The sequence below is a fragment of the Vitis riparia genome, chromosome 13 (assembly GCF_004353265.1).
Source record: "Vitis riparia cultivar Riparia Gloire de Montpellier isolate 1030 chromosome 13, EGFV_Vit.rip_1.0, whole genome shotgun sequence".
In the NCBI taxonomy this organism is placed as follows: domain Eukaryota; kingdom Viridiplantae; phylum Streptophyta; class Magnoliopsida; order Vitales; family Vitaceae; genus Vitis; species Vitis riparia.
In genome coordinates, this window is record NC_048443.1 from 16,780,058 (window position 1) to 16,805,805 (window position 25,748).

Sequence of the window (25,748 nt, forward strand, 5' to 3'; positions counted from 1 at the left end):
CAGTTGATTGAAGAGTCTGTTGGAACATTTTCTGTAGTGCCTCCAATTGCTCTTTGCTAAACGGTCCAGGATTTGAGCTAGTGCCAGATGTGTCTTCTTCGGCTGTAGCGGTGTAACCCCGGCCTTCTCTGTTTTGCTGTGGCCGAGAAGGTTTCCAATCAGCAGGTTTACCGTGTAGATGCCAGCAAGTCTCTTTCGTGTGTCCAGGTTTTCTACAATGGTCGCACCATGGACGATTCTTCTTCGTTTGGTGGTTGTTGTTGTTGGATTGGGTTCCTCGTGCAACTAGGGCTGAGTTCTCAAGATTTTTGGAGGAATTTTGGGTTCCCAACATCACTTTTTGTCTGCTTTCCTCTCTGCGAATTTCAGAAAAAACTTCCCTAACACTAGGTAATGGCTTAATACTTAGAACTCTTCCACGTACCTCATCTAAATTCTTATTAAGGCCAAGTAAAAATTTGTAGATGCGTTCCTTTTCAATGACCTTCTTGTATAGGAGTCCATCTTCGGGACACTTCCAAACCAATTCTTCATAAATATCGAGTTGTTGCCAATACCGTGTAAGGATATTAAAATATTCGGTAACAGTTGAATCTCCTTGTCGAAGATCCTGGAGAATACTCTTGATTTCGAAAATCGCCGAGGTATTATCGATGTTGGAGTAGGTCTCTCTAGCTGCATCCCATATCTCCTTTGCTGTGCCATAATACATGAAGTTTTCTCCTATGTCATTGGTCATAGAGTTAATTAACCAAGACATCACCATACTATTTTCCAACTTCCAGGTTCGGTATCCTGGATCATCTTCCTTCGGCTGAACAATGGCTTCCGTAAGGTATTCTTCCTTACCTTTCCCGCAGATGAAGATCCGAACAGATTGAGCCCATTGAATAAAATTCTGCCCATTGAGTTTATGACCTGTTATGGGAAGAATGATGCCGTCTGTGGTGCTGGCACTGCCGGAGTGAACTGCTTCAGGTCTGGACGTCACCTCCGAGTTTGATCCTTCCGTTCTGCTCTCCATGGAAAAGATGATTTTTTTTTTTTTTATACGTGGTTCAGATCTGAATGCTCTGATACCATGAAGAAAATATTCTTCTTTTTTTCTATGTCAAAACTGAATACAAAGTGACCTATATATATACAAGTGGGATTCCTAATCTAAGCCATATAATATGCACAATCACTATCTCTAAGGAAACAATAACTAATTAGGAGAGATTCTCTCATCCATAAAATAGAAAGTATCCTAACACAATCCTTCTAATCTTGGCACTTAATTACAAATCATAATCCCATATTTCCACAGAGGGAAAACGAAAAGCAAGTGAGAAAGAAGTGAGAAAAAAGTAAGTAGCAAGTTAGAAGTAAGATATCAGAGTTTCGGTTGAATCTTTAGCCTTGTAAATTTCTATGATTAGCAATAAGAAAGTAAGAAATTTTCTGTTAAATTTCTGCTCTCATTTTATTTTGAATTTATTTTATTTTGTGTCTTTTTTCTTACCCTTAAGGGGTAAAAGGGGTAAAAAGATAAAGTAGGGAAATGAAAATTATTTGATTCATATTTCAGTTTTCTTTACTAGTTAATATCTGCAATATACATAGATCCTATATATATATATATATATATATATATATATATATATATATATATATATATATATATATAATGTTTCCATCAAATTTAAAAAGAAAAATAATTGGGTTATTTAGAAGTTTTTGGTGTAAAATCAAGTTTTTAAACTAGAGTCTTTAGTTTTAACCCTTGACCTAAAACCGGTTTTTGCCGGAAAAGTGGCTTGTTAGGGAGACTTTGTCTGGTTGGAAGGGGGGTATTACCTTGACACGAAGTGATGTTTTAAATCTTGAGTTTATTGCCTAAATATTTGAAACAACCAATCTTCTAAAACATAACTTTCATGTAATAAACGTTTTCACACTATAAACTAAAAGTTTTATTTAAATAAATATTATAATAATATGTAATAAATGGTTTCAAACTGTATTTGAAATTTTTTATTTTAAAATAATAAGTATAATAAATGCATTCACACTGGTTTTGGTTTTAAACTTTGATTTTGAACGAGAAATTTCAAGGTTCCTACCATTGCCTTAACTGTGAATAACTAATTATGAATATTAATGGGAAAAGTTGGTATAAGAGCGTCATGTATATTGTTAGTATATTAATTAGGAAAGAAAACTATTGATTCAAATTAATTTTCAAAGTACCGAACTTTATCTTACCCCATTAAAAGTCTGATTATATTTGTTTTATCTGTTCATTTAGTTTGCATGTTTATTTAGTTTGTTGATTTGATATGAATTAATGTCCTTTATTCCTTATCCCCTGGTATATATAATTTAGTTTATGATCGTCTAAAAGAACTTAATAATAGGTTGTATGCTCAATGGAAATGATTTAGAGAAACTTGTGATAAATTACATAATTTAAGGACTACTGTAAAAGATTTAACCACATATACCAAAAATCTAACCTCTCTTAAATATTTGAACGAATATGAAATAACTATACAAGAAGCCTTTGACGAACTTTTTGCTATAGAAACCTTAATTAAAAGAGAAATTATAAAATGTGATATTGATAATTTATATGCTAGTTCATCTAATTAAAAAAATATATATTTAAAACTAATGAACCCTCATCTACAAACCCAAGAGGTAAAACAATTAAAATTTCTATTAGAAACAAAATTAAAAATAACAAACGTAGTCTTGCAAGATCATAAAAAATAAATTCTGGAAGAAAATCAAAATAATATCAACCAAAATACATAAATAATTACTTTATATTGTATTAAAATTTAAAATAATTTTTAAAAATTAATATGTATATATACATAATTAAAATCACTGATATTTATTTATTTTTTTGTCTTTTATATAAATGTATTAATAATTTAAATTTATTAAATAAAATATGTATAACATCTAAATATGAAAACGTAGGTTGAATATTGAAGAAAAATTATATATATTATTTTATAAGTTTCAAATATATTAGATTATTTTACTTATATTTAATTTCTCAAATAATACACATGGATTATTTTTTAGTTACATAGATTTTAATTTCATTAGATAAGTAGCAAAGTAGTCGTTCCATGCTACACTCTGAATTTTGTTTAAATAAGCTACCGCTCATTTCCCATTGCAAATTGATGGGGATGAAAAGAGATTTATAAACCTCATTTAAGTCATAAGGGCTTTGGACAATGAGAGGCAATACGTTGAGTGGATCATGTATAACAAATAAAGACCCTTTTTTTAACAACAGAAGATCAGAACCAAATCAAGTGTGAACTGGACCATATCAAGATCTAGTCCAATTTTTAAAAATTATAAAAATATTGATAGTGTAAAAAAATTCGGTTTTAGGGCCAACTCTCTTAATGAAAATATTCGGTTAATTAATTAAAATGAATGAAATGGTTCTAAATTTATAAATTTAATATTTTCGTCTGAACTTGAAAATTAAACTATTTTAATATAAATGTCTTTTAATATTTTGATCATTTAAGATTTAAATTTTAAAAGAAAAGGTTATTTTTTTTTAATAAAAAAGGGAGTATTTTTATTTTTTATTTTTTAGTGAGAGATGCTAAGAAAAGCGGAGGATTAGAGTGTTACGAAATAGGGATTATTTCGTTCCCTTCGATCAAATGACTCGTAAACACGGTAAACCCTACTGTAAATTTGGATATTTTTGAGTGGGCTGCCGAGGGGAGAGGAAGATCCAAAAGTTTGAAAAACACAGAGAGACAGAGACCATTATCACCCTCGCCGTCAACACTGCCGGCGTCTGCAGCGGCCATCTCACTCTCACAGCCGGTCGCCGCTGCAGCCTCTAGCTCCACCATTCCCGACATCTACACCTCACTGCAATCACCTCCACAGCAGCTCCTAGCTGCTCTTTTCTCCACCGTTGTCATTCAGCTTCCGGCCAGGCGCCGACGAGATCCATTCCGCCATAAATCACCACCACAGATCACCTCCATTTCTGGTGCCTTTGGATATACCAAAGCCCATCAATTTCGCCGGACTGCCATCTCACCGACGGCCACCGCTTCACTGCCATCACCACTCTTTCGGTTCTGTATTTCTTGTACCAGCACCATTGCAGTCACCGAGTACCAGCTGTAAGCAACCTTATTTCAGGTTTATATAATTCCCTGCTCCATTTAGTTTCATGGTTTCATTTTTTTTTTTTTGATAATTTTTATACTGCTTTTAACTTTGGCTGGAATTCAAGCTTATGTTTGTGATAAATTGGTGGGAAATACATGTGAATGAAGATGTTTTGGATTGACTTGACCTTATTTTTTTCGAGTCTTAATATCAAAGTTGTATAGAAGATCATGTGCCATGGAAAAATAATAAATTGCAAATTCAGTTGCTTTGATCTTGTTTATAATGTAACCACTAATTAATTGAATAAACGAGAAAGTTGCTCCATTACTTGTTAAATTTTTTGAAAGGATTGACTCTCACCAAAGATGAACTTAGGAAGGTAATACAAATTCCCAAAGAAATGAATTTTTACCAGATAAAACAATGAGTTTAACTATCGACTTCATCAAGTTGTTTACAGCTCTTTATCATAGATCCCTGGAAAAGTCCCAAAAATTGAAGCAAAAAATTTTCTTTATTATAAAAAGATCAGGATAATCATACAAATAAAATGATCTATGAACTTCATATAGTACAAAAATTAATACTCTTAGGGTGAAAATCCAGTCTTGCATTTCCCTTTCTCTCTATCTGCTTGCTAGAAAATCTTGATGGAGATTTGGAAGAATACCTCTATTTGGAAAAATTTACCTATCAAAAAAGAAAAAAGAAAAAAAGAAGGAATCTTTTGGTTGTTTGTAGCCACACTTCTTGCAGGTTCAATAATTTGCAAATATAAATAATACAGTATTTACATGAAGTTAAGTAAAAGGAAAAATATTTATTTGCTAATGTGACGAAAAAAATAAAAAATAAAATCTTGGTAATGTAGGTGTGTTACGAATAATTATGTGAAACTTTGTTGTCTAAACATTTTTCATAACATTAGAAGCCAAATGAAACTAAAGAAAATAATTTTTTTTCCCTTTCAAAGGAAGCATATTAAGACAAAACAAATAGTAAACCTATCTCATTAGTAAGGTGAACGAGTGAAGAGGCAAACATAAACACTAACACTAGCATGTTTATCATACACACTGGCTTTTAAGAAGCAATTTATGTAGCCAATGGGCAATTGGAGGCTAATCATCTTAGATTGGGAGACGGATTTGGAGGCCTTAGATGTGCCTCTCCCTCCTTTAGTTGAATATTATGCAATTAGAACAAATGCTTGTTGGTGTTAAGGTTTTAGGAGAAAGGGGTATGTATTGTATGAGGAGGTTGATTTTTATTGGTTGATGAAAGAGAATATAGATTGCCGGCATGGATGTTACCATGTTAGTAGTGGGAGGTTGATTTTGACTAGTTCAGGAGAAATGACATGAAATTGGCGCATCATGTAAAATTGAAAAGTAGCTGGTCTCCAAACCTAACCTCCACACTTAAGTAACTTTGCACCACATGCTTAATCCTATGATTGTTCAAATTTAAGGATTACAGAAGGAATTAAAGGATATTTCTGAATAATGATTGAATATAATAGTTGATATTTCGTTTTTATAATCGATTTCATGCTAATAATAATATGATGAGATTCATTACTTAGTTAATTCATTTATATGTAGTTAAATGTTTGAAATAGGTTCACAAATTCCAATACTTATAATTATGCATGATGTCTTTATAATAAATTAATTAGGTTACGCATTGTGGTTTCTCTATATCTATTGTCATCATATTATAATTTTGGTTTCTACCTGTTATTTGTATAGTTATCTTAATTGCTTCCATAATTTTAAATTTGAATAGCAATGAAAGGAAGTATAGTGGTGTGAGGTCATTTAAGTGTAAAGGCTCCATGGAAAAGACCGAATAGTTTTCAATTTTATTCCATGTGCCAATTCCATGCTGCCAGTCTTGACCCTCGTTTGTCAACCAATTAGTAGTAATGTCAACCAATGAGGTAGAGGCAAACTTAAGATATGTGAATTTGTCTCTGAACCTTAAAGGGCAGCAATTTTTCTATCGACAAAATTTAAGTTGTTGTTTGAATACACTTATTGTTTTATGTTTTTTATTTTTTATTTTATTTATTTATTTTTTTTCAAATAGGAAATGATAGTAACTTCTATATAGAATGCAAGAACTCTTTGAGAGTTACCTTAAATTTTAATGGCTCAAATTTTAAAAATAATTTTGAAATATTTAAGGTAAGTTCATAGCTTTTATATAAGAGTTACAATATTTTATATTGATGTTACTTTTATTTTTTATTTATTTTTTTAAATAGAAACTGTATCTAGATGAGTACTAAAATATTATATTTCATATTTTGCTTTTATTTGATAAAATTAGATGAGATTTTTTTACCTAATTGATCTGACTAGAATTATATCATTTGGTGTTATAAACATAGACTGAAGTTTAAGTTCTTATAATATCTAATTAGATACTTATATTTGGATTACCTAATTATATACTTGTATTTGGACGAACTCGCTTTGTCTTTATTGACATTAAAATAAATTTATCAATCATATTATGAATTATTAAACCTTTAAATTTATATCATATTCATTATTATTATGTTTTTGGTGTGGATGTATCCTCAGGATATGTATTGGAATTGACCTCAATAAATACAATTAGCGGTTTTAAAGTAGACCAACTTGCTACTTTATATATCTATTTTGATTATTTCTAATGTTATTAAATTTGAATTACTGTATAATGAATCATGGTGGTGTGAGGTCACTTAAATGAGGAGCTTTCATTACAGGGTACTTATTTTTTTAATTTCTTATTGTGTTAGTTCCAGGCCAGGAACCCATATTTTCTGCCTCCTCTTCCAATTAAAGTCTTTCTTGTTTCTTGTTTTGCTTGATCTAATTGTCTCAGTTAGCATTGCATGTTCAACTAAATGAAGTAGGCAAGTTTAAGATTCTAAATCCTTCTCTATGTCAGAGGGTCAGGCTTCATTTTATGTCGATCACATTATTGTTTCTTAAAAGTTGGAGAGCATTTGAAACCCGTGGGCTTGGTGCTCTTATGTAGGTCTATTGTGGTTCATGTATTATTAGTTCATTCTTATGGCTAATTATGTTGAAAAATATGAAAGAAATGAATGAAAATTAAAATCTGTGGATTTAAAGTTTCACCTAATTGTGCTAATGCAATCATTTTTCTTAAGAGTTTCTCATTTTTTTCATTGCATTTTGTTAATAAGCACATGTTCTTGTTCTTGTTTTATTATGATTTGATGTACAACTGATGAAATTTTAGATCTGCAAATTTTACCTCCATGCACTAATTTTTTGCTAACAATTTATTTATGCCTCTCATCATTTAATCAGTAGTGTGAGTGTGAGTGTGAGTGTGTGTGTGTGTGTGTATACATATTTGTATAGATGTATGTATGTATGTATGTATGTATATGATCTTTGTGAAATTTAGATCTCCTCTTTTAAAATGCTTGACACACACACAAATATTGCTTTAACTTTTATGATGTAGTATTCTAATGAGATCTTCTTTGAGTTCAATGAAAGGAGGTAGAGGCAAGACCAAGGCCTCTAAATCTATTTCTTGATCGAAGAAGATTGTCTTCTAGTTCTGGCTTGTTTCTTTAAAGCCAGCAAATATTTAGAATGTGTTGGCATCAATGCTTTCGTTACCTCTTTGACATTCTTGAATATTTGATTGCTTAGATTAGTGTGCTATTGTGAAAGGAAGAGGGAAAAGATATTATTATTATTTTATTAAGCCAGTTAAACATTTGTTTATTTTGTTAAGCCAGTAATTGTTTATTTTATTTTTTGATAAATATCACGAATATATTAAAGGCAAAGGCCACCAAGCATACAGGACGTATACAAATTTGCCTCAAAACGAGAGCACAAAAAAACAAGCACCCTTACCCTCCCTTAAGTGGGTGCTAGCCACTCCAAAAAACCTAAGAGTGAAGAGGACTCCTCTCCAATATACACCCTAGCCCAACTCCACAAGGTACAAACAAAAGAATTTTTGAGTTTTTGTATATTTAACACCCCTCCCTTGAAAGCTAACCTATTCCTTTCCTTCCATACTGTCCAAAAAATACACAACGGGATAGAATTCCAAATTTTTTTCCTCTTTTTCCCCACAAAGGGGCCCCTCCAACTGAATAATGCCTCCTTCACAAACTCTGGGAACACCCACTGAACCCCCACAAGGGCAAAAATAATTTCCCATAAGGCCCTTACCATTGTACAATGTAAAAGAATGTGATTTACACTCTCCTCTTCACAACCACACAAAAAACATCGGTTAGGAAACTGCCAGCCCCGTTTTTGAAGCCTATCCAGGGTGAGAATCTTCCCCCACGCGGCTTCCCAAGCAAAAAAAGCCGCTTTGGTTGGGACCTTGTCCACCCAAACGCCTCTATACGGAAAGTCGCAAGCATTGATAACAGACAGCCCATTATAGGCATCCTTCACCCCATACTTCCCATGGCCCCCCCCTTTCCAAAGCACCACGTCCTCCTCTGAAGATAGCTTGAAGTCCCTAAGCTTAAAAAGCAATCCTCTAATCAAGTCCAGCTCCCAATCATTAAAGTCTCTATGAAATCTAAGATTCCAACCTCCTGAACCACTGCTATGATCCCACATCTCATTAACCGTTGCATTCCTGTTGACCGCCATCTCATAAAGCTGGGGAAAAGAATGGGACAGCCTCTCATTCCCACACCACTGGTCAGACCAGAATTTTACTCTAGTCCCTTTCCCTACCTTAAACTCTGTATTCTCCCAACACCACTTAGCTTCCTTCATAATCTCCTTCCAAACCCCCACTCCATAATTACCGCGGGCTTCTTTAGTTCTCCACCCAAACTCTTCTTGACCATATTTCACTCCAATCATTAACCTCCAGAGATTCTCCTTTTCAACGACAAATCTCCAAACCCATTTACCTAACAAAGCTTTATTCAGGGAGTCAATCTTCCGAATGCCAAGGCCCCCCTTCTCCCTTCGAGTGCACACCACCTCCCAATTAATTAAATGGGCCTTCCTCTCCAAGCTGCCCCCTCCCCAAAGAAAGTCTCTTTGTAAGTTTTCGAGTCTCTTTACAACACTTTTCGGCATTTGGAAAAGGGACATATTGTAAATAGGAAGGCTGGCCATAGTACACTTGATTAAGGTGATGCGCCCTCCCTTTGAAATATAATGTCTTTTCCACTGGGCTAATCTCTTTCTCATTCTCTCCTCCACTCCATCGCAAATGGCGACAGCCTTGTGATGAGCACCAAGGGGTAGCCCTAAGTAAACAGTGGGCAGCAGTCCCACTTTACAACCAAGTTCCACAGCCAGCCCCTCAATATCCTCCACCCTCACCAACTGGAATTAAGACACTTTTATCAAGATTGATTCTCAGACCGGAAGCTGCCTCAAACCAAGCCAAAATCCAGCTTAGAACGGATACTTGCTCTTTGCTAGCTTCACAAAAGATGATCGTGTCATCAACAAAGAGCAGGTGGGAAACTATCATCTCCTCTTCCCCTCTCCCTCGAATTCTGCAGCCTAATAAGAAGCCCCCTTCAACCGCCCTTCTAATTAGATTGCTAAGAACTTCCATCCCCAACACAAAAAGATACGGGGAGAGGGGATCTCCCTGTCTTAGCCCCTTAGAATTCGAGAAGAAACCAGCCGGCACCCCATTGATCATGACTGAAAATTTGGCGGTAGAGATGCACCACTAAATCCACTCCACCCACCGCGGCCCAAAACCTATTTTGACCAGAACTTTCATGAGAAAGTTCCAATTAATGCTGTCATAGGCTTTCTGAATGTCCAATTTACAGATCAGCCCTTTCTCGTTCCTCTTGTGCCAAAAGTCGATCACCTCATTAGCAATAAGAGACGCATCCAAGATCTGCTTGCCCCTCACAAAGGCGTTTTGGTCCCCGGACACCACCTTATCTAACACCTTCTTTAGCCTATTCGCCAACACCTTAGCCAAAAGCTTGTACACACTCCCTAACAAGCTGATTGGCCGGAAATCACCCAAATCTTCAACCCCTCCTTTCTTAGGAATGAGGACTATAAAGGTGGAGTTAAGACTGTTAGCAAAAGAACGCTGGTCATAGAATTCTCTAAACAATTCCATAATCTCCTCCTTCACTAACTCCCAGCTTGATTGCCAAAAAGCAATTGTGAACCCATCCGGGCCCGGAGCTTTATCCCCATTCATACCCATTAAGGCTGCGTAGATTTCCTCTTCAGTAAATTGCACCTCCAGAGTTTCAGCTTCACTGGAACTTAGACATTTAAAGTGCAGCCCCTCAATATCTGCCCTCCAGCCTGGTTCTTCAGAAAGCACCTGCTGAAAAGCATTCACTATTCCCTCCTTCAACTCCTGCTCCTCCGTCATCCAAACTCCATTGATTTTTATTCTATCCAGAGAGTTATTCCTCCGGTGAGCATTAGCCATTCTATGGAAGAATCCAGTATTTCTATCTCCCTCCTTAAGCCACAATTCCCTTGACAATTGTCTCCAGTGGGTCTCCTCCAGTAAGACCCATTTTTTAAAGGAATCTTTGGCTTCTTTTTTCAGTTCAGTTTCACCTTTAGACAAACTCTTCTCCTTTTCCACCCCGTCCCAAAATTCCACTTGTTGCAAGGCTGAGTTCTTGTTAGCTTCCAACCTACCAAACACCTCTCTTTTCCACACTTTAATCTTATGCTTCAACACCTTCATTTTAGTGGCTAGTCTGACACTGGCCCTCCCTCTAACCTCAACTCCCTGCCACCATCCCCTAAGAAGATCCGTGAAGCCGTCAGCTTTAAGCCACATATTTTTGAACCTAAACGGGGACATACCTCTCCTTAACCCTCCCCCCATCAGCACAATAGGAAAATGATCTGAGGTCAGTCTGGGCAGCCTACATTGCACGACCTCACTGAAGTGGTCAAGCCAACTCTGGGTCACCAGGAACCTATCCAATCTGGCCCACGCCTGATTATTCCTCCCCCCACTCCAAGTAAGCATCCCTCCTTGTAATGGAAGATCAATGAGTTCTAGCTCATCAACAACTTGAGCAAACCTTCTCATTGCACTCGTTAATCTCCCCTGATTACTTCTTTCCCTCAGTGACAGGGTGACATTGAAATCACCCCCTATACACCATGGGTCCTCCCAAATGCCTCGGATTGCTCCTATTTCCTCCCACATCCACTCCCTGTCCTCTTTAGAAAATGGCTCATAAACCCCAGTAAACATCCAAACTAGTCCGTCTTCCACATTCCTCATCCTACAAGAAATTGAGAAGCTTCCCACTTCCATTTCCATTATTTCCAAGGTCCTCTTATCCCAGCAGATCAGAATCCCTCCCGCGGACCCCTGGGCATCCAAAGTACCCAGTTAAGAAACCTGCCAGTGCCTAAGCTTTGCACCAGTCCCTCTGTCATTGCCTGAATCTTGGTCTCCTGGAGACATAACAGATCCACTCTTTGACTCCTGATCATGGCCTTGATCACCTTTCTTTTTGAGCTGTCGTTAGCTCCCCGAACATTCCAGCTCAAGATTCTAAGCTTCATTTGACCACCATAATCTGACACCCTCCTACTATCATTCCACTCTTCTGCTTCTTTCCCCCATTGTAGTTAATAGAGCATTCCAGCCTTTTCAATTCCCTTTCAAACTTGGATTTTTCTAGAAGATTTTTGCTGTGGACCTTTTCCCTTCTCTTTCGGATTTTCATCAGAAACTCCAAAATTTCTTTCTCCAGACCTTCTGTAGAAAAACCCAAGAACTTGCTAAATTTGGCCAACTCACTTTCCTCCCAATTTTCCTCCTCCCATCCCTTTCCTTCACATGACATCGATTGGGCTAGCCTCAGCTCCTTACCATTGCTCTCCTTGTAGGCGCTTGGGCCCTCCCTCAAATCCCAGCGGCAGTCATTTTCCTCTTCTGGGGGTCCCAAGGGGAGAAGCATACGTAAGGGAGTTTCTCTCAGATGGGTTACCTTATCAACCCTAGAAATGTCGCAAAAATCCCCCAACGGGGTCCGACCAAAAAAGAAGAGAGAAGAAGGAGAAAGTCCAGATGCCATTAAACCACAAGGGATAGGAACACACCCGTACCTCGACGCTTCTTCAATTAGGGCGCAGTCAGTCCTTGACTTCTCCGCGAGATAGGGCTCCATTTCAGCTTGCCACCGCCTGCCATCATAATCCCAGAAAGGGAAGCCTTCAGCATCTGGTTCCTTCAGTCGACTTGGGCCAGCCCACACAAGAGGCAAAGCCACTCCAGATGGATCATGACAGTCTTTCCTCCCAGATAGCCCACCCGACTTAACGGACTCCATTGGCTTAAGGCCCTCTAAGAACGAAGGCCCTTCAGATGACGAAGACCCACTGGGGATCAGCCCAGCCTTAGGCAAAACAAACCCATCGGGCCTAACACCCAAATCAAGGCCACGGTGAGGCCCAGTAGGGCCAAGCCTCCCAAGCAAACCTTCTTGGTCCCCCAGACCCGGCTCATTTGGGCCTCGGGACCGAGCCCAAAGAGACCCCGACCCACCTGTCTGCTCCCTTGTCCCATCAGCAGACTGCAGGTGGGTCTCGAGCCTCGCGCCTTCCACCACTTCCACCACGCGCTTACCCGCGCGTGTAGCAACGTCACCCTCAACCCCACCTGCATCATCACCGTTGTTCTTTCCCCTCTTTTCAGCCGGCAACACTTTCATTACCGGCCTTACCTCCCACCATAGGACAAGCGAGTAACACACCCCCTCGACCCCAATTTCTAGCATGCTGGGGAGCTCCTCGCCGGATAGTTTCACCAGGATTCTTGCCCACTGCAACTCTTCCAGCCTCTCCGTTTGAGAATCAATCGCTAAGAACCCCCCGCATTTCTCCCCAACCTTTCTAAAGATGTCCCGATCCCACAGCGAGACGGGAAGCCCCACAATTCTCACCCAGGCCTCACTCTTCTCCTCTCCTTCTAACAGACATCCCGTCCTAGGGTTCCACTTCTCCAGTCGCAGTAGTGTCTTCCCTACCAAAATCCCTCCCATATTTAGGGCTTTATCGGCTTTAGCACTCATCTCAAACTCTAACAACACCTTACCCCTTTCCAACTTAGCCAAACCTAGATTACCCCTCAACCCCCACAGTCGAGCCATTTGATTCCCCCAACTCCTCAAATCCTCCCCCTTTACTGACTTCGGATCCCACACTCCAACAATGCACTGATCCAGCCTTTTTAGGTTTTGGCATAGTTCCTTGTGGTTTACTTCTACCCTAGCCACTGGCCTGCCATAACGTTTCTGTCCCTTCACCACTTCCACGTAGCTACTCCCCGCACATGGCACCACGACCAGCGCCTTAAGTATCTCCAACATCACAATCCAGCCCCCTTTCCCTCCATTTCCTTTGGGGATAAAAATATTAAACCTTTTCTTCTCCATATCCTCTACCCCCAGACGGATGAAGCTTCCGCCCTTATTTTCATCCCGCAACAGTGAAAAGGTCCTCCCTCTCTCCCTCCAATTTCTGACCCATTTGCCTGAACGGGTATCCTTAATACACAAGGCCAACCCTTTCACAACAAACCCTACGCTCTCCGGCCCCATCTTAATCCACGAGGAAACCCCTCTTTTCCTTTCCTCAATGAAGACTTGCGTTTTGCCTTTTTTTCTCTCAACCTCGATCTCGAAAGTCTTCGACTCCACCTCGAAGCTTCTCCTCCACCGGCTGGTACGAGCTTCCAGGCCACTGAGATCTTTCTCACCATCGCTCGCGCACAGCTCCGCTGGATCTCCTCCTCCCTTACTCACACTCACTCTCACTACAGCCCTCTCTCTCTCTCTCTCTTATTTTATTAAGCCAATGTAATGTTTATTTTATTAAGCCAATGCAATGTTTATTTTATTAAGCCAATTAAGCCAATGCTCCAATGCTTATTTTATTATGCCAATGTTTCTTTGTTTGGTGTTGCTATGTCCATTCTAATGTGTGAAATGAGGCTATATATTTGTATAGATGTATGTATCTATATGATCTTCTTTGTGAAATTTAGATCTCCTCTTTTAAAATGCTTGTCACACACAAATATTGCTTTAACTTTTATGATCTAGTATTCTAATGAGATCTTCTTTGAATTCAATGAAAGGAGGTAGAGGCAAGACCAGGGCCTCTAATTCTATTTCTTGATCAAAGAAGATTGTCTTCTAGTTCTCAGTTGGTTGTATGGCTCATTTCTTTAAAGCCAGCGAACATTTAAAATGTGTTGCCATCAGTGCTCCTGTTACCTCTTTGACATTCTTGAATATTTTACCGCTTAGTTTGTGTTGTTGTGAAAGGAAGAGGCAAAGGATGTTTTTTTTTGGATAGATAAAGAGAATTATAATAAACAGAAAGAGGAAACACCAAACTAGTGCCCTCTAGATATACAGAGAGTATACAAAAGCAACCCACAGACTCGAAACCAAGGAAGGGGAAAAAAACAACAACCCCTACCCTTACTTAGAGCCTAGCCATTCAAAAAAGCTAGCAAGAGAAAAATGGCTCAAAACTATAAACACCCTAACCCAAGACCAAAGATTACATACAAAAGAATGTTTCAGCCTTTGGAGTGAAAGCACCTCATTCCCAAAAACCAACAAATTTCTTTCCTTCCAGACTGACCAAAATATACATAAGGGGGCCATTTGCCACGCCTTTTTACGGGTTTTCCCCACAAACGCTCCATGCCATCCAAGAAGAGGCAAAGGATGTTGTTATTATTATTATTATTATATTAAGCCAATGTTTCTTTGTTTGGTGTCCCCATGTCCATTTTAACATGTGAAATGAGGCAAATAACAATTCTTTAATTCTTACAGTAAAAAATAAATGAAAGTCTACTAGAAGTTATAGAATAATGAGATTATAGAATTATAAACTACATAGATAAAATAAGTTAATAATAAGCGATGCTGCAAAAAATGAATAGCCTTGTTAGTTTGCTTAACGAAACACAATATAAAGGCTTTTAATTTTTAAACATAATGTGTCATTGGTTTTTTGGCAAAAAAAAATTGAGAAAGCAAAAAAAAAAAAAAAAAAAAAAATTGAAATATTTTTATTGGTAATTACACAATATTAAGTCCATTAAGAATATCCACTTACCTTTTTAAACTTTCTTTCATGAATAATCTCATTTTTCCTAAATTTTTCCTCCCCTATAATTTCACATCATCCACCGAGCACATGGATTGTTCATGTTAAAAAATTTATTACTGAATTCAAATTTTGAGGACAAAATAGGAAGAGATTAGCTATCTGCTATAAAGAAATTATCTTTATGGTTAACAAATTGTTTTTTTTTTAGATAAGTAAGCAAAAATTGTATTAAAGGGCAAACCGCCATAAAGCATACAGGGATACAAACACAGCCACACCCCAAAAAACAAAAGAAACAAGCAGCCTCAAACGGCCCTTAAGTAGCCGCTAGCCACTCCAAAAAGATTAAAAGCGAAGAGGACTCCTCTCGCATGTACACTCTAGCCCAACTCCACAAATTACAAACAAAATAATTTTTGAGTTTCTGTATGTCTATATGGTTAACAAATTGTTGTGTGATAAAAATTTATCTAGTGTGGGGTTCTAGATTTATCACTACCTTGTACAATCAACATAAAATAGATAGTTTTTTAAGGATAAAATTCAAATAGGGAAGAAATATAGTTCTGGTTGAATGGCTATCTCATACAACCAGAAAAACATAAATAGTTTTTGAAGGAGAAAATTACTTAGTTGGTAAACACTCTTATTTATAAAGTAGAAATTATCTTTTGAAGGATGAATTGTTATTCCAGTGGACCTAGAATGAGGCAAATATCCATTTGTTGCAAAGATGGAAATAATGTGGAAAATGATTAACTAGATCTATGATATGAATGATTTGATTTGTATTTGATAGACCTGTGTTGGGTAAGAGAAGATATTTTAATGTGATCTAAACTTTATAAAAAAATAATCTAATTTTGGCACTTCTTGGAATATTTATATACCCATCTTGTATATCAAAAAGAAAATTAAGACAACAAAGGCTGAGTGGCTGAGTTTTTGGTGGGAAGGTGCAGGTGGCAAAAATGGGATCTGAAACAGCGCTTCCCAAATGGGCATCAGAGCCTTGCATGATGGGCATTGATGAAGCTGGACGTGGCCCTGTCTTAGGTTTTTGCTTTCCCCTATTTTTTAGTCATTCCATTACTTCTTGTGAGACTTTGTTTTATATGTTTTTTTCTTTTTCAGGACCAATGGTTTATGGATGCTTGTACTGTGCCTGCTCATACCACAACACCCTTTCTACATTGAACTTTGCAGGTTTTGGCTTCAGACACCCTTTTCTGTACTCTTTCTTCAGTTTCAAAGCATGTGTTATTTATATTAGCCATTAATTTATTTTGCTGGAAATTAATTTTCAAAGCTTAAAACATCATTTGGAAGCAATTACAGAGCCTGTTCAAATGTGGATGCTTGAAATTTGCTTGAATTGCATGTGATAGGATCATGATAACGTTAAATCAACTTGGCGTGTGTTGTGAATGAGGGAATGTGAGAATGTGGGACAGATCTATGATGAAATGTTGAGTAGAAAAGTTGTTTCTTGGAACTAATGATTTGGAGTTGTCCTATGATTGGAAATTGTAGAACCATGTGGAGATTGTTTGAGGAGATGTCTAGATACATGTTGTGTCTTGGAATGTGGTGATTGGTTGTTTTGTCAACAGTTAGAAGTCCGCATGATGTAGGACAACCCTAGATGGTTGCCTACACTCAAAAGTAGGTGGGTTAGGGTTTTGTTTTAGGGTGTAAGGAGAGGAATAAAAAATAAAGTTTATGATAGAGAAAAATAAGATAAAAAAGAAATAGAGAGAAAGAAGAAACGATGAAGAAAAGATGGAAGATCTTAGAGTCTCACTAAGGCCTTCTAGGAGTCTCACCTAGAAGAAAATCAATAGAGTCTCACCATTGAGGATTGCAACAGTTGCAATGAAAAAAATAATATTATTAATATTAATCAATTCATTTCTTTGATTTACATTGATTAGCTTATTTATAGGTTTCTCTAAGAAATCCAAAGTCTACTAAGGCTCTAATAACCTATCATGACTCATATTCTAATTATATTATAACTTAATTAGCTAATCCTAATTTAATTCCAACTAATACTAATTTGACTCTAATTCCCTCTCTTGATATATATCTTAGGGATTCATCCTCATCAATTCCCCTCAACTTGAAAAAAACTTGACCTCGAGTTTTAGGTGATTTTCCACGGTCAATTGAAATTCCAAGCAATGCCTTCCACCATTTCTTTCTTCGTCGTCTCTTTATCGTGCTAAGACAGGATCTCAATATCTCTTGAACTTGTTCAATTTCATGCAAGACATACTAGACTTCGAAAAACTTTTTGATGTTGTAAAACAAGTTGATAATTCTCGGAATAATTATGTGTCTTCAACAAGCTTGTGGAGAGTTGCTTCCCATACTCTTTTTGTAAATTGTCTTGTAGAGGAATAAGAGTTTTGAATTCCCTATATTCAAAATAAATTTCAGCAAATTCATCATGTTTGCTCAACCATGATAATGTCTTGCCTTGTGAAGTCAAACATTGGTACTTCTGAAGCTTCTACAACTTCTTTGAGCTTTTTTATTGGTTGACCTAGGATTAGTTCCATCACCTCTTGCATTCTAGATTCATCATATGATTTCTTCCTCCTTACTAGTAACTTCGACTTGCTTCTTAATAAGAGTATGATGGCTCTTCTAGTTTCAAGGATGCTAATTTTTCCTTTGGCTGCCTAAGTGGTGGAATTTCCTTCATTGGATGGAGGATCTTCTTACGCTCGTTGCACACAAGTGTCTTAAGTGTTTTCATATCCATCATGTTGGACTTTCATAAAACAAGCCATGGTCTTCCAAGCAAAATAGGACTTACTTTTATGGGTAAAACCTCACACCATACAAACTCTTCAAAGTCCTTACCAAAAGGGAATGTCACAAAGTAGTGAAAACTTACTGGGATAGAGGTGTCATTAACCCATGCTACTCAGAATGGATTAGGATGTCTTTCTGTTTTAAGGTTTAACTTCTCAACAAGTTCTTGCGAAGCTATGTTCAAACTGCTACCTCCATCAATGATCATGGTGCATAATCTCCCTTGGCAAGAAATACGTGTTTGGAAAATGCTAGTACGTCGTCAATCTTCTTCTCCTTTTACCTTTGGGACAACTAATAAAGGTTGCACTACAAGACTATGTCCTTCCATCATACCATCATAGTAGTCACGTTCTTCATTAATTTCATCTTCATTGTGGGTCTCTTCTTCCTTTGGGTAACTCTCCAATTCAAATTCTGGTTCTTCAACACAAAAGTGTAAACCTTTGGTTGGGCACACAACAACATAATGATCATGCCCACCATACTTAAAGCATAAAGGAGTCATGTCTACTTTTCTATCTTCAATACTCATTGAAGTTTTACCCTTTTTACCCATCTTTATGAGCCATATTCGAAGTCTGTTGAGTGTTGCCTGCACCATTCGCATGATTAGAAGTTCTGAAGCTTGATGTGCTTAAAGGTTTGCTTGCTGTTCGGTTGGAGAAAGTGCTCCCTATTTGTGAACTTGACTTTTGGAAACCCAAAATTTAAGGCCTTCTTCTAGTTTGAGGGCTAGTTGATAAACATCGTCTACGGTATAAGTGTGTGCAACTATCATCTCAAGTTGAATATCCATTCGAAGTCCAACTTTATAATGGGTTGCAAGCTGAGCATCACTTTCCCACACTTTCCTACACTTGTTACCTTGCTCAATACAAAATTGTTACCTTGTTTAAGGGAAAACAATTTTGTATACATAAGTTGTTCATAATCAATTGGGAGAAAGTGCTCCTTCATCTTCAACTTCATCTCGTCCCATGTGTCTATAGGTGGTTGGCCAGTTCTATGAAGTTGATTCTCAATATTATGTCACTATAGATATGCTGCTCCTTTCAACTTTGTCTTCACAAAACGAACTTTCTATTTTCGGACATTGCATACCAATCAAAGTAATCTTCCATTGACATAATCCAATCAAGAAAAGCTGTTGGATTTAGTTTTCCATAAAATTCAACGACTTCAAGGCGTACCCTTTTTGTCACATCATCATCTTGCTCAAAGAGTTTGCCCCTTCTTTGATTCCCCATCATAAAATTGTCTTGTTCTTTGCGTGATTGACTTGGCGATTGTCTAAATTGATGACTTGCAATCTCATCTTCAATTGGTCATTTTTCTTGACTCTTTTCTAATAACTTCATGATCTCATCAAGTTTCCTATTTAGTTGTATTAGAGCATCTTGATGGGATTGTTGTGTGGCTGAAATTTCCTCCAAGCGTATTGCAGCGACATCTTGATTATTAGAAGTTTTTTTGGAACTCATGCTTCCATAAGTTGCTTTGCTCAATTGCATATGCCTTCAAGCTAAGAACTTTCGCTCCGATACCAAGATTGATGTAGGATAACCCTAGATGGTTGCCCACACTCAAGGGTAGGTGGGCTAGGGTTTTGTTTTAGGGTGTAAGGAGAGGAATAAAGAATAAAGTTTATGGTAGAGAAAAATAAGATAACAAAAGAAATAAAGAGAAAAGAAACGATGAAAAAAAGTTGGAAAACCTTAGAGTTTCATTAAGGCCTTCTAGGAGTTTCACTTAGAAGAAAATCAATGGAGTCTCATCATTAAGGATTGCAACATTTGCAATGAAAAAAATAGTATATTATTAATATCAATCAATTTGTCTATTTGATTTACGTTGATTAGCCTATTTATAGGTTTTTTTAAGAAATCCAAAGTCTACTAAAACTCTAATAACATTTTTTTTTTTTTTTGATAAGTAAACAAGATACGCATTAAAAAGAGGCTAAAGCATACAGGGAGTATACAAGGCGGCTAAGGCCTCAAAAAAGAGTAACAAGACCAGAAAAGATTCACCTCCCCTTAAGTGGATGCTACCCACTCCAAAAAGCCTATAAGGGAGAGAGACTCCTCGCCTAAATACAATTTGGCCCAGCTCCATAAGTTACAAACAAAAAATACACAACGGTATGGATTTTCAAATCTTTTTCCTTTTCTTCCCTACAAAGAGGCCCCTCCAGGTAGTTAAGACCTTCTTTACAGTTTCTGGAAAGACCCATTTAACATCTACTAACCCAAGAATAATATCTCACAAAGCTCTAACTACTATACAGTGTATAAGAATATGATTTACATTTTCTTCTTCACAACCACACAAAAAACAACAATTAAGAAGTTGCACCCCTCTTATTTGGAGCCTATCCAGAGTGAGCACTTTCCCCCACGTCGCCTCCCAAGCGAAAAAAGCAACTTTAGTTAGCACCCTATCCACCCAAATGCACCTTGAAGGAAACACTGTGTCATTAGGATTGGCCAGCAAACTATAAGCTTCCTTGACCCTGAACTGACCATTTCTTCCTCGCCTCCACATAACTGATACTTCCTCCAAAGAAGGCCTATGACCCCTCAAGATATATAGCAAATTCCCAACCATATCCAACTCCCAATCATTAAAGTCTCAAAAAGTTTAAGTTCCAGCCTCCTTGACCAGAATTTTGATCCTACATCTCCTCAATCGTTGCATCCCTATGCGCAACCATAACAAAGAGGTAAGTGAAGCAATGGGATAGCGGTTTATCAGTGCACCAAATATCTTTCCAAAATCTGATTTTGGTGCCCTTCCCAGCTAGAAACACCAGGTTATCCCAGCACCAATCAGATTCTTTCAAGATCTCCTTCCAAACCCCTACTCCAACCGCCCCATTAGCCTTCTTTGACCTCCAACCACGATCCTCTTACCCATACTTCGTTGTGATCACTTGCTTCCAAAGATTATCTTTTTCGCAAGCATACTTCCAAATCCACTTACCAAGCAAGGCTCTGTTCAGCATGGCTATTTTCCTTAGGCCTAGCCCACCCTTGTTCTTGTCTGTGCAAACCACATCCCATTTAACTAGATGAATTTTCCCCTCCAAGTTTCCTCCCCCCCATAGAAAGTTTCTTTGAACTTTCTCTATTCTTTTAGCAACAATCTTGGGCATTCGGAAAATAAACATTTGGTATATTGACATGCTAGCCAAAGTGCTTTTTATGAGGGTGATCCTCCCCCCTTTGGAAATGTACTGCCTTTTCCAAAGCGCAAGTCTCCTCCTTACTCTCTCTTCCACCCCATCTCACATAGAAGGAGCCCTATTAGGAGCCTCTAGTGGGAGTCCCAAATATTGAGAGGGCAAGGATCCCACCCTGCAACCTAACTCGACTGCCAACTCTTGAATCTCCTCCACTTTTCCAACTGGGATGATTTCGCTTTTGGCTAAATTAATCCTTAGGCTTGAAGCCGCTTCAAACCAGAGTAGAATCCAACTTAAGTCAGTTAATTGCTCCTTGCTTGCCTCACAGAACACTATTGTGTCATCAGCAAAAAATAAGTGGGAGATGTTCAAAGTGGGTCTACTACCACCCCGAATGGTACACCCTGATAAGTATCCCCCCTCCACAGCTCTCCTAATGAGGACATCCAACACTTCCATTCCCATAACAAAGAGATAGGGAGATAGAGGATCTCCTTGTCTAAGCTCCTTAGTACTAGGGAAAAACCAGCTGACACTCCATTAACTAGAATTGAGAATTTGGCTGAGGACAAACAACTCCACATCTACCCCAACCACTTAGCCCCAAAGCCCATTTTTTGTAAGACCTTCAACAAAAATTTCCAATAAATGCTGTCATAAGCTTTTTCTATGTCCAATTTGTATATAAGACCCTTCTCTTTTCTTTTCTGCCACGAATCTATCACCTCATTAGCAATTAAGGACGCATCAAGAATTTGTCTTCCTGTTACAAAAGCATTTCGGGCAGTGGAGACCACCTTACCAATCACTTTCTTGAGCATGTTAGCTAGAACTTTAGTCAAAAGTTTATAGAGCCCCCCCAAAAGGCAGATAGGTCTAAAATCTCCAAGATCCTCAACCCCACTTTTCTTAGGAATCAAGACCAGAAAAGTATTATTAAGGCTCTTAAGGAAAGAGCTATGCTCATGAAACTCTTTAAACATATCCAAAATCTCCTCTTTAGTAAAATCCCAAGCGTTTTGCCAAAATGCTATAGTAAAGCCATCCGGACCAGGGGCTTTATCCCCATTCATCTCCATCAATGCCGTATGAATCTCAGCCTCTGTGAAGGGGACCTCCAAATTCTCCGCTTCTTGTTGGCTGATGTGATCAAGTTGAAGTCTTCCAATATCCGCCTTCCATCCCATATCTTCAGAAAGCATCTGCTGAAACGTGTTAACAATTCTTTCCCTCACCTCCTGCTCCTCTGATAGCCACTCCCTATTAACCTTAACTCTGTCCAATATGTTGTTTCTATGATGTGCACTTGCCATTCGACGGAAGAAATCCGTGTTTCTGTCCCCCTCCCTTAGCCAAATCTCCCTTGAGAGTTGTCTCCAATGGACTTCCTCCAAAAGCACCCACTTTTTATAACTTTCTTTTGCTTCTTTTTTTAATTCTATTTTCTCCACAGTCAAGTTTCTCTCGCTTTCCACCCGATCCCAGAAATCTACTTGTTGTAGGGCTGAAGATTTGTTGCATTCCAGCCTCCCAAAAACCTCTCTATTCCATACTTTCAACTTCTTTTTGATTTCCTTCATTTTAGCAGCCAATCTATAACTAGCACTGCCCCTGACTTCGATCCCCTACCACCAGGTTTGAACAAGGTCTTTGAATCCCTCAACCTTAAGCCACATGTTTTCGAACCTAAACGGAGTAGGGCCTCTTCTTACCCCACCCCCCACTAGTACAATTGGGAAATGATCAGAAATTGGCCGAGACAGTCTGCTCTGGGTAACCGCACTAAATTGATCTAACCAACTAGGGGACACAAGAAACCTGTCCAATCTCGCCTATGCCTGGTTATTGAGACCCCCATTCCAGGTGAACTCTCCCCCCTATAGTGGAAGATCCACTAGCCCTAGATCATTAACAATCTCAGCAAATCTCCTCATTGCTGAATTTATTATCCTCTGACTGCTCCTTTCCCTTTGGAATAGGGTGATGTTGAAACCCCTCCCTAAGCACCAGGGATCTTCCCAAAGGCCTCTAATCGCCCCAAATTCTTCCCACATGCCATCCCTTTCCACTTTGGTAAACGGACCATAAACTCCCGTGAACACCCAAACAACCCCATTTTCTATAATCTTGAATCTACAAGACAGAGTGAATTGGCCCTCCTCCCAATCCAGGATATCCAGGGACCTCTTGTCCCAGCAAATTAGAATACCGCTCGTAGCCCCCTCCGCATTCAAAGCTCTCCAATCTAAAAATCTCCCAGAGCCTAAACTTCTCACAAGACCCTTCGACATAGCCTGAATTTTTGTCTCCTGTATACATATTAAATCCATCCTCTGATTCCTTGTAAAAGACTTAATAATTTTCCTTTTAGAGCTATCGTTTGCTCCCCTCACATTCCAACCCAGAACTTTTAGCTTCATTGGACAACTACAATTTGATTCCCTTTGCCCTGTGAAGGGCCTTTCTGCTTATTCCCCCCCTCATAGTTTACAGAGCATTCCAACCTCTTTAATCCCTTTTCGAACTTTGACTTCTCCAGAAGCTCTTTGCTATGAATCTTCTCCTGTCTCTTTCTGATTTTAATTAGAAAGCTCAGGATTTCCTTTTCCAAACCCTCCGTTGAAAATCCTAAAAATTGGCTGAATTTTGCCAAATTGCTTTCCTCCCATTTTTCCTCTTTCTCCTTTCCCGCAACTTGGTTCTCAAGCGTGCCAGAATCCCCCTCCGTACCCCTGACTTTATCTCTGTTTCTATTGGCTTCTCCCAAGTCCTAGCAACCATTATCATTCTCAGTAGGCCCCTCATACACTGTTAACCATATTGTTTTATCACCCCATGATTCCTCCTCTATGCCCCCTGAACGATTGAAAGACTCCCCCTCTGGAGCCCAATCAGAATGAAGAGAAAGAAGATGAGATATCCCCAATACCCTTTTTCCCCTAGAATGGAAAGACGAATCATACCTCAAAGCTTCCTCTTCAAGCGCTCGGTCCGTCACTGAGAAGCAAGCATTCATTTGCTGCTTCCTGAGATCCTCTGATTCCCAGACCACAAGAGGCTCCTTCTCTGAATTGGGCCCACTTCTGGAAATGAAGTAGTCCAAAAGGCCGGCCTTCTCTTGAGGGTCCTTACTTGGGGCTTAGGGATTAAGCGCGACTGGGCCAGCCCTTTGCATACCTTCAAAACCACTCAGCTTTTGGCAGCCCATTTTTGTAGTCCATCTCCTTGACGATGGGCCTACTTTTGATCCATCATCCTCCTTTGCTGCTTCTTTTGATTTTGAGCCCAAGTATCCATTAGCCACAGCAGGCCCATTAGCCCTCTTCGCCTCTTTAAGGCCCACGATTGGGCCTAATGGGGACAACCCAGATGCTTGCCCATCTGTGAGGGCCCATTCCCGGATCATCGGGCCATGAATCCGGTTTCCCAATTCCCGGTCCGACCCATTCTCTTGCGCACCCCTCACATCATTTGGTAGGTTCAGCGTCTTGAGCCTCGCACTTACCAGCTCCTCCACGCGCTTCTCCGCGCGTGAAATCACATCACCCCTAACCTCGTCACTCTTTCAACCAGACGCTTCACTGTGTTTCATCCTCACCACCGGTTTGATCTCCCACCATAGCGACAGGACATAGACATCTCCCTCTACTTCAATTTCCAGCACACTCGGCCTAAAGTCTCCTCTCGTTTTGACCAAAAGCCTGGCCCATTGAATCTCCCCCATCGTCTTTGTCTGATCATCGACTGCTACAAAACCCCCGCATTCTTCCCCTACTCTTTTTAAAATCATCGGACTCCACAGCGAGATTGGAAGCCCAAAGATTTTGACCCAGACTTCATTTTCTACCTCCTCCTCTGCCCAAGAACCCGTCCTAGGGTTCCATTGTTCCAGCCCTAATTGGAGCCCTCCCAACACTCTGCTCCCTAAGGATACGACGCGTCTTGCTTCTTTCAGATCTTCAAATTCCAGCAAGACCCTACCCTTCTCCAATTTAGCCAGCCCTAATTTTCCTTTTAGGCCCCAAGAATTTGCCCATAATCTTCCCAATATCTCCAGGTCCTCTTCTCCCTCTGTTCTGGATTTCTAGCTCGCAACAATACAGTGCTCCAACTTCTGCAAATTTCCTAGAGTTTCCTCCCTTTTAACCTTCACATTGATTGAGTTTGAATCTTTCCAGCTTGTTCTCTTGACTACTGCCGCATACGAGCTCTCCAGGGCAGATTTTCCTGCGACCCTTACTTCCTGCATGTTTGCTTTTCTGCTAATAGATCCTTCCATTTGATGGATTTTCTCCGCCATAGTCACCCATCCCCTTTTGTCCCCTGCCTCTCGGTATGAAGATACAAAATCTCTTTCTTTCCAAATCAACAACCCCTAACCTTAGAAACCATCCCGCTCTGTTAAACACACGTGTTAGGGAATACGATTTCCCCTTGTCCTTCCATCCCTTTCCCCATTTCCCTTC

The 25,748-nt window shown here is 38.8% G+C and overlaps 1 protein-coding gene across 5 annotated transcripts in view; it reads left to right on the forward strand.

The window, feature by feature from the left end:
• Positions 1-3,707: 3,707 nt before the first annotated feature.
• Positions 3,708-25,748, forward strand: part of LOC117929190 (ribonuclease H2 subunit A-like) — a 36,206-nt gene continuing 14,165 nt past the window's right edge. Inside the window, exons 1-3 of one of the 5 annotated variants that reach the window (XM_034849442.1) lie at positions 3,708-4,179; positions 16,229-16,328; positions 16,407-16,478. In XM_034849442.1, the coding sequence (XP_034705333.1) occupies positions 16,244-16,328; positions 16,407-16,478 (157 nt within the window). In that variant the 5' untranslated portion in view covers positions 3,708-4,179; positions 16,229-16,243. Of the gene's footprint in view, positions 4,180-14,332; positions 14,356-16,228; positions 16,329-16,406; positions 16,479-25,748 lie in introns of those variants that run through there. The other 4 variants (XM_034849444.1, XM_034849445.1, XM_034849443.1 and 1 more) reach the window with 4 other exon arrangements.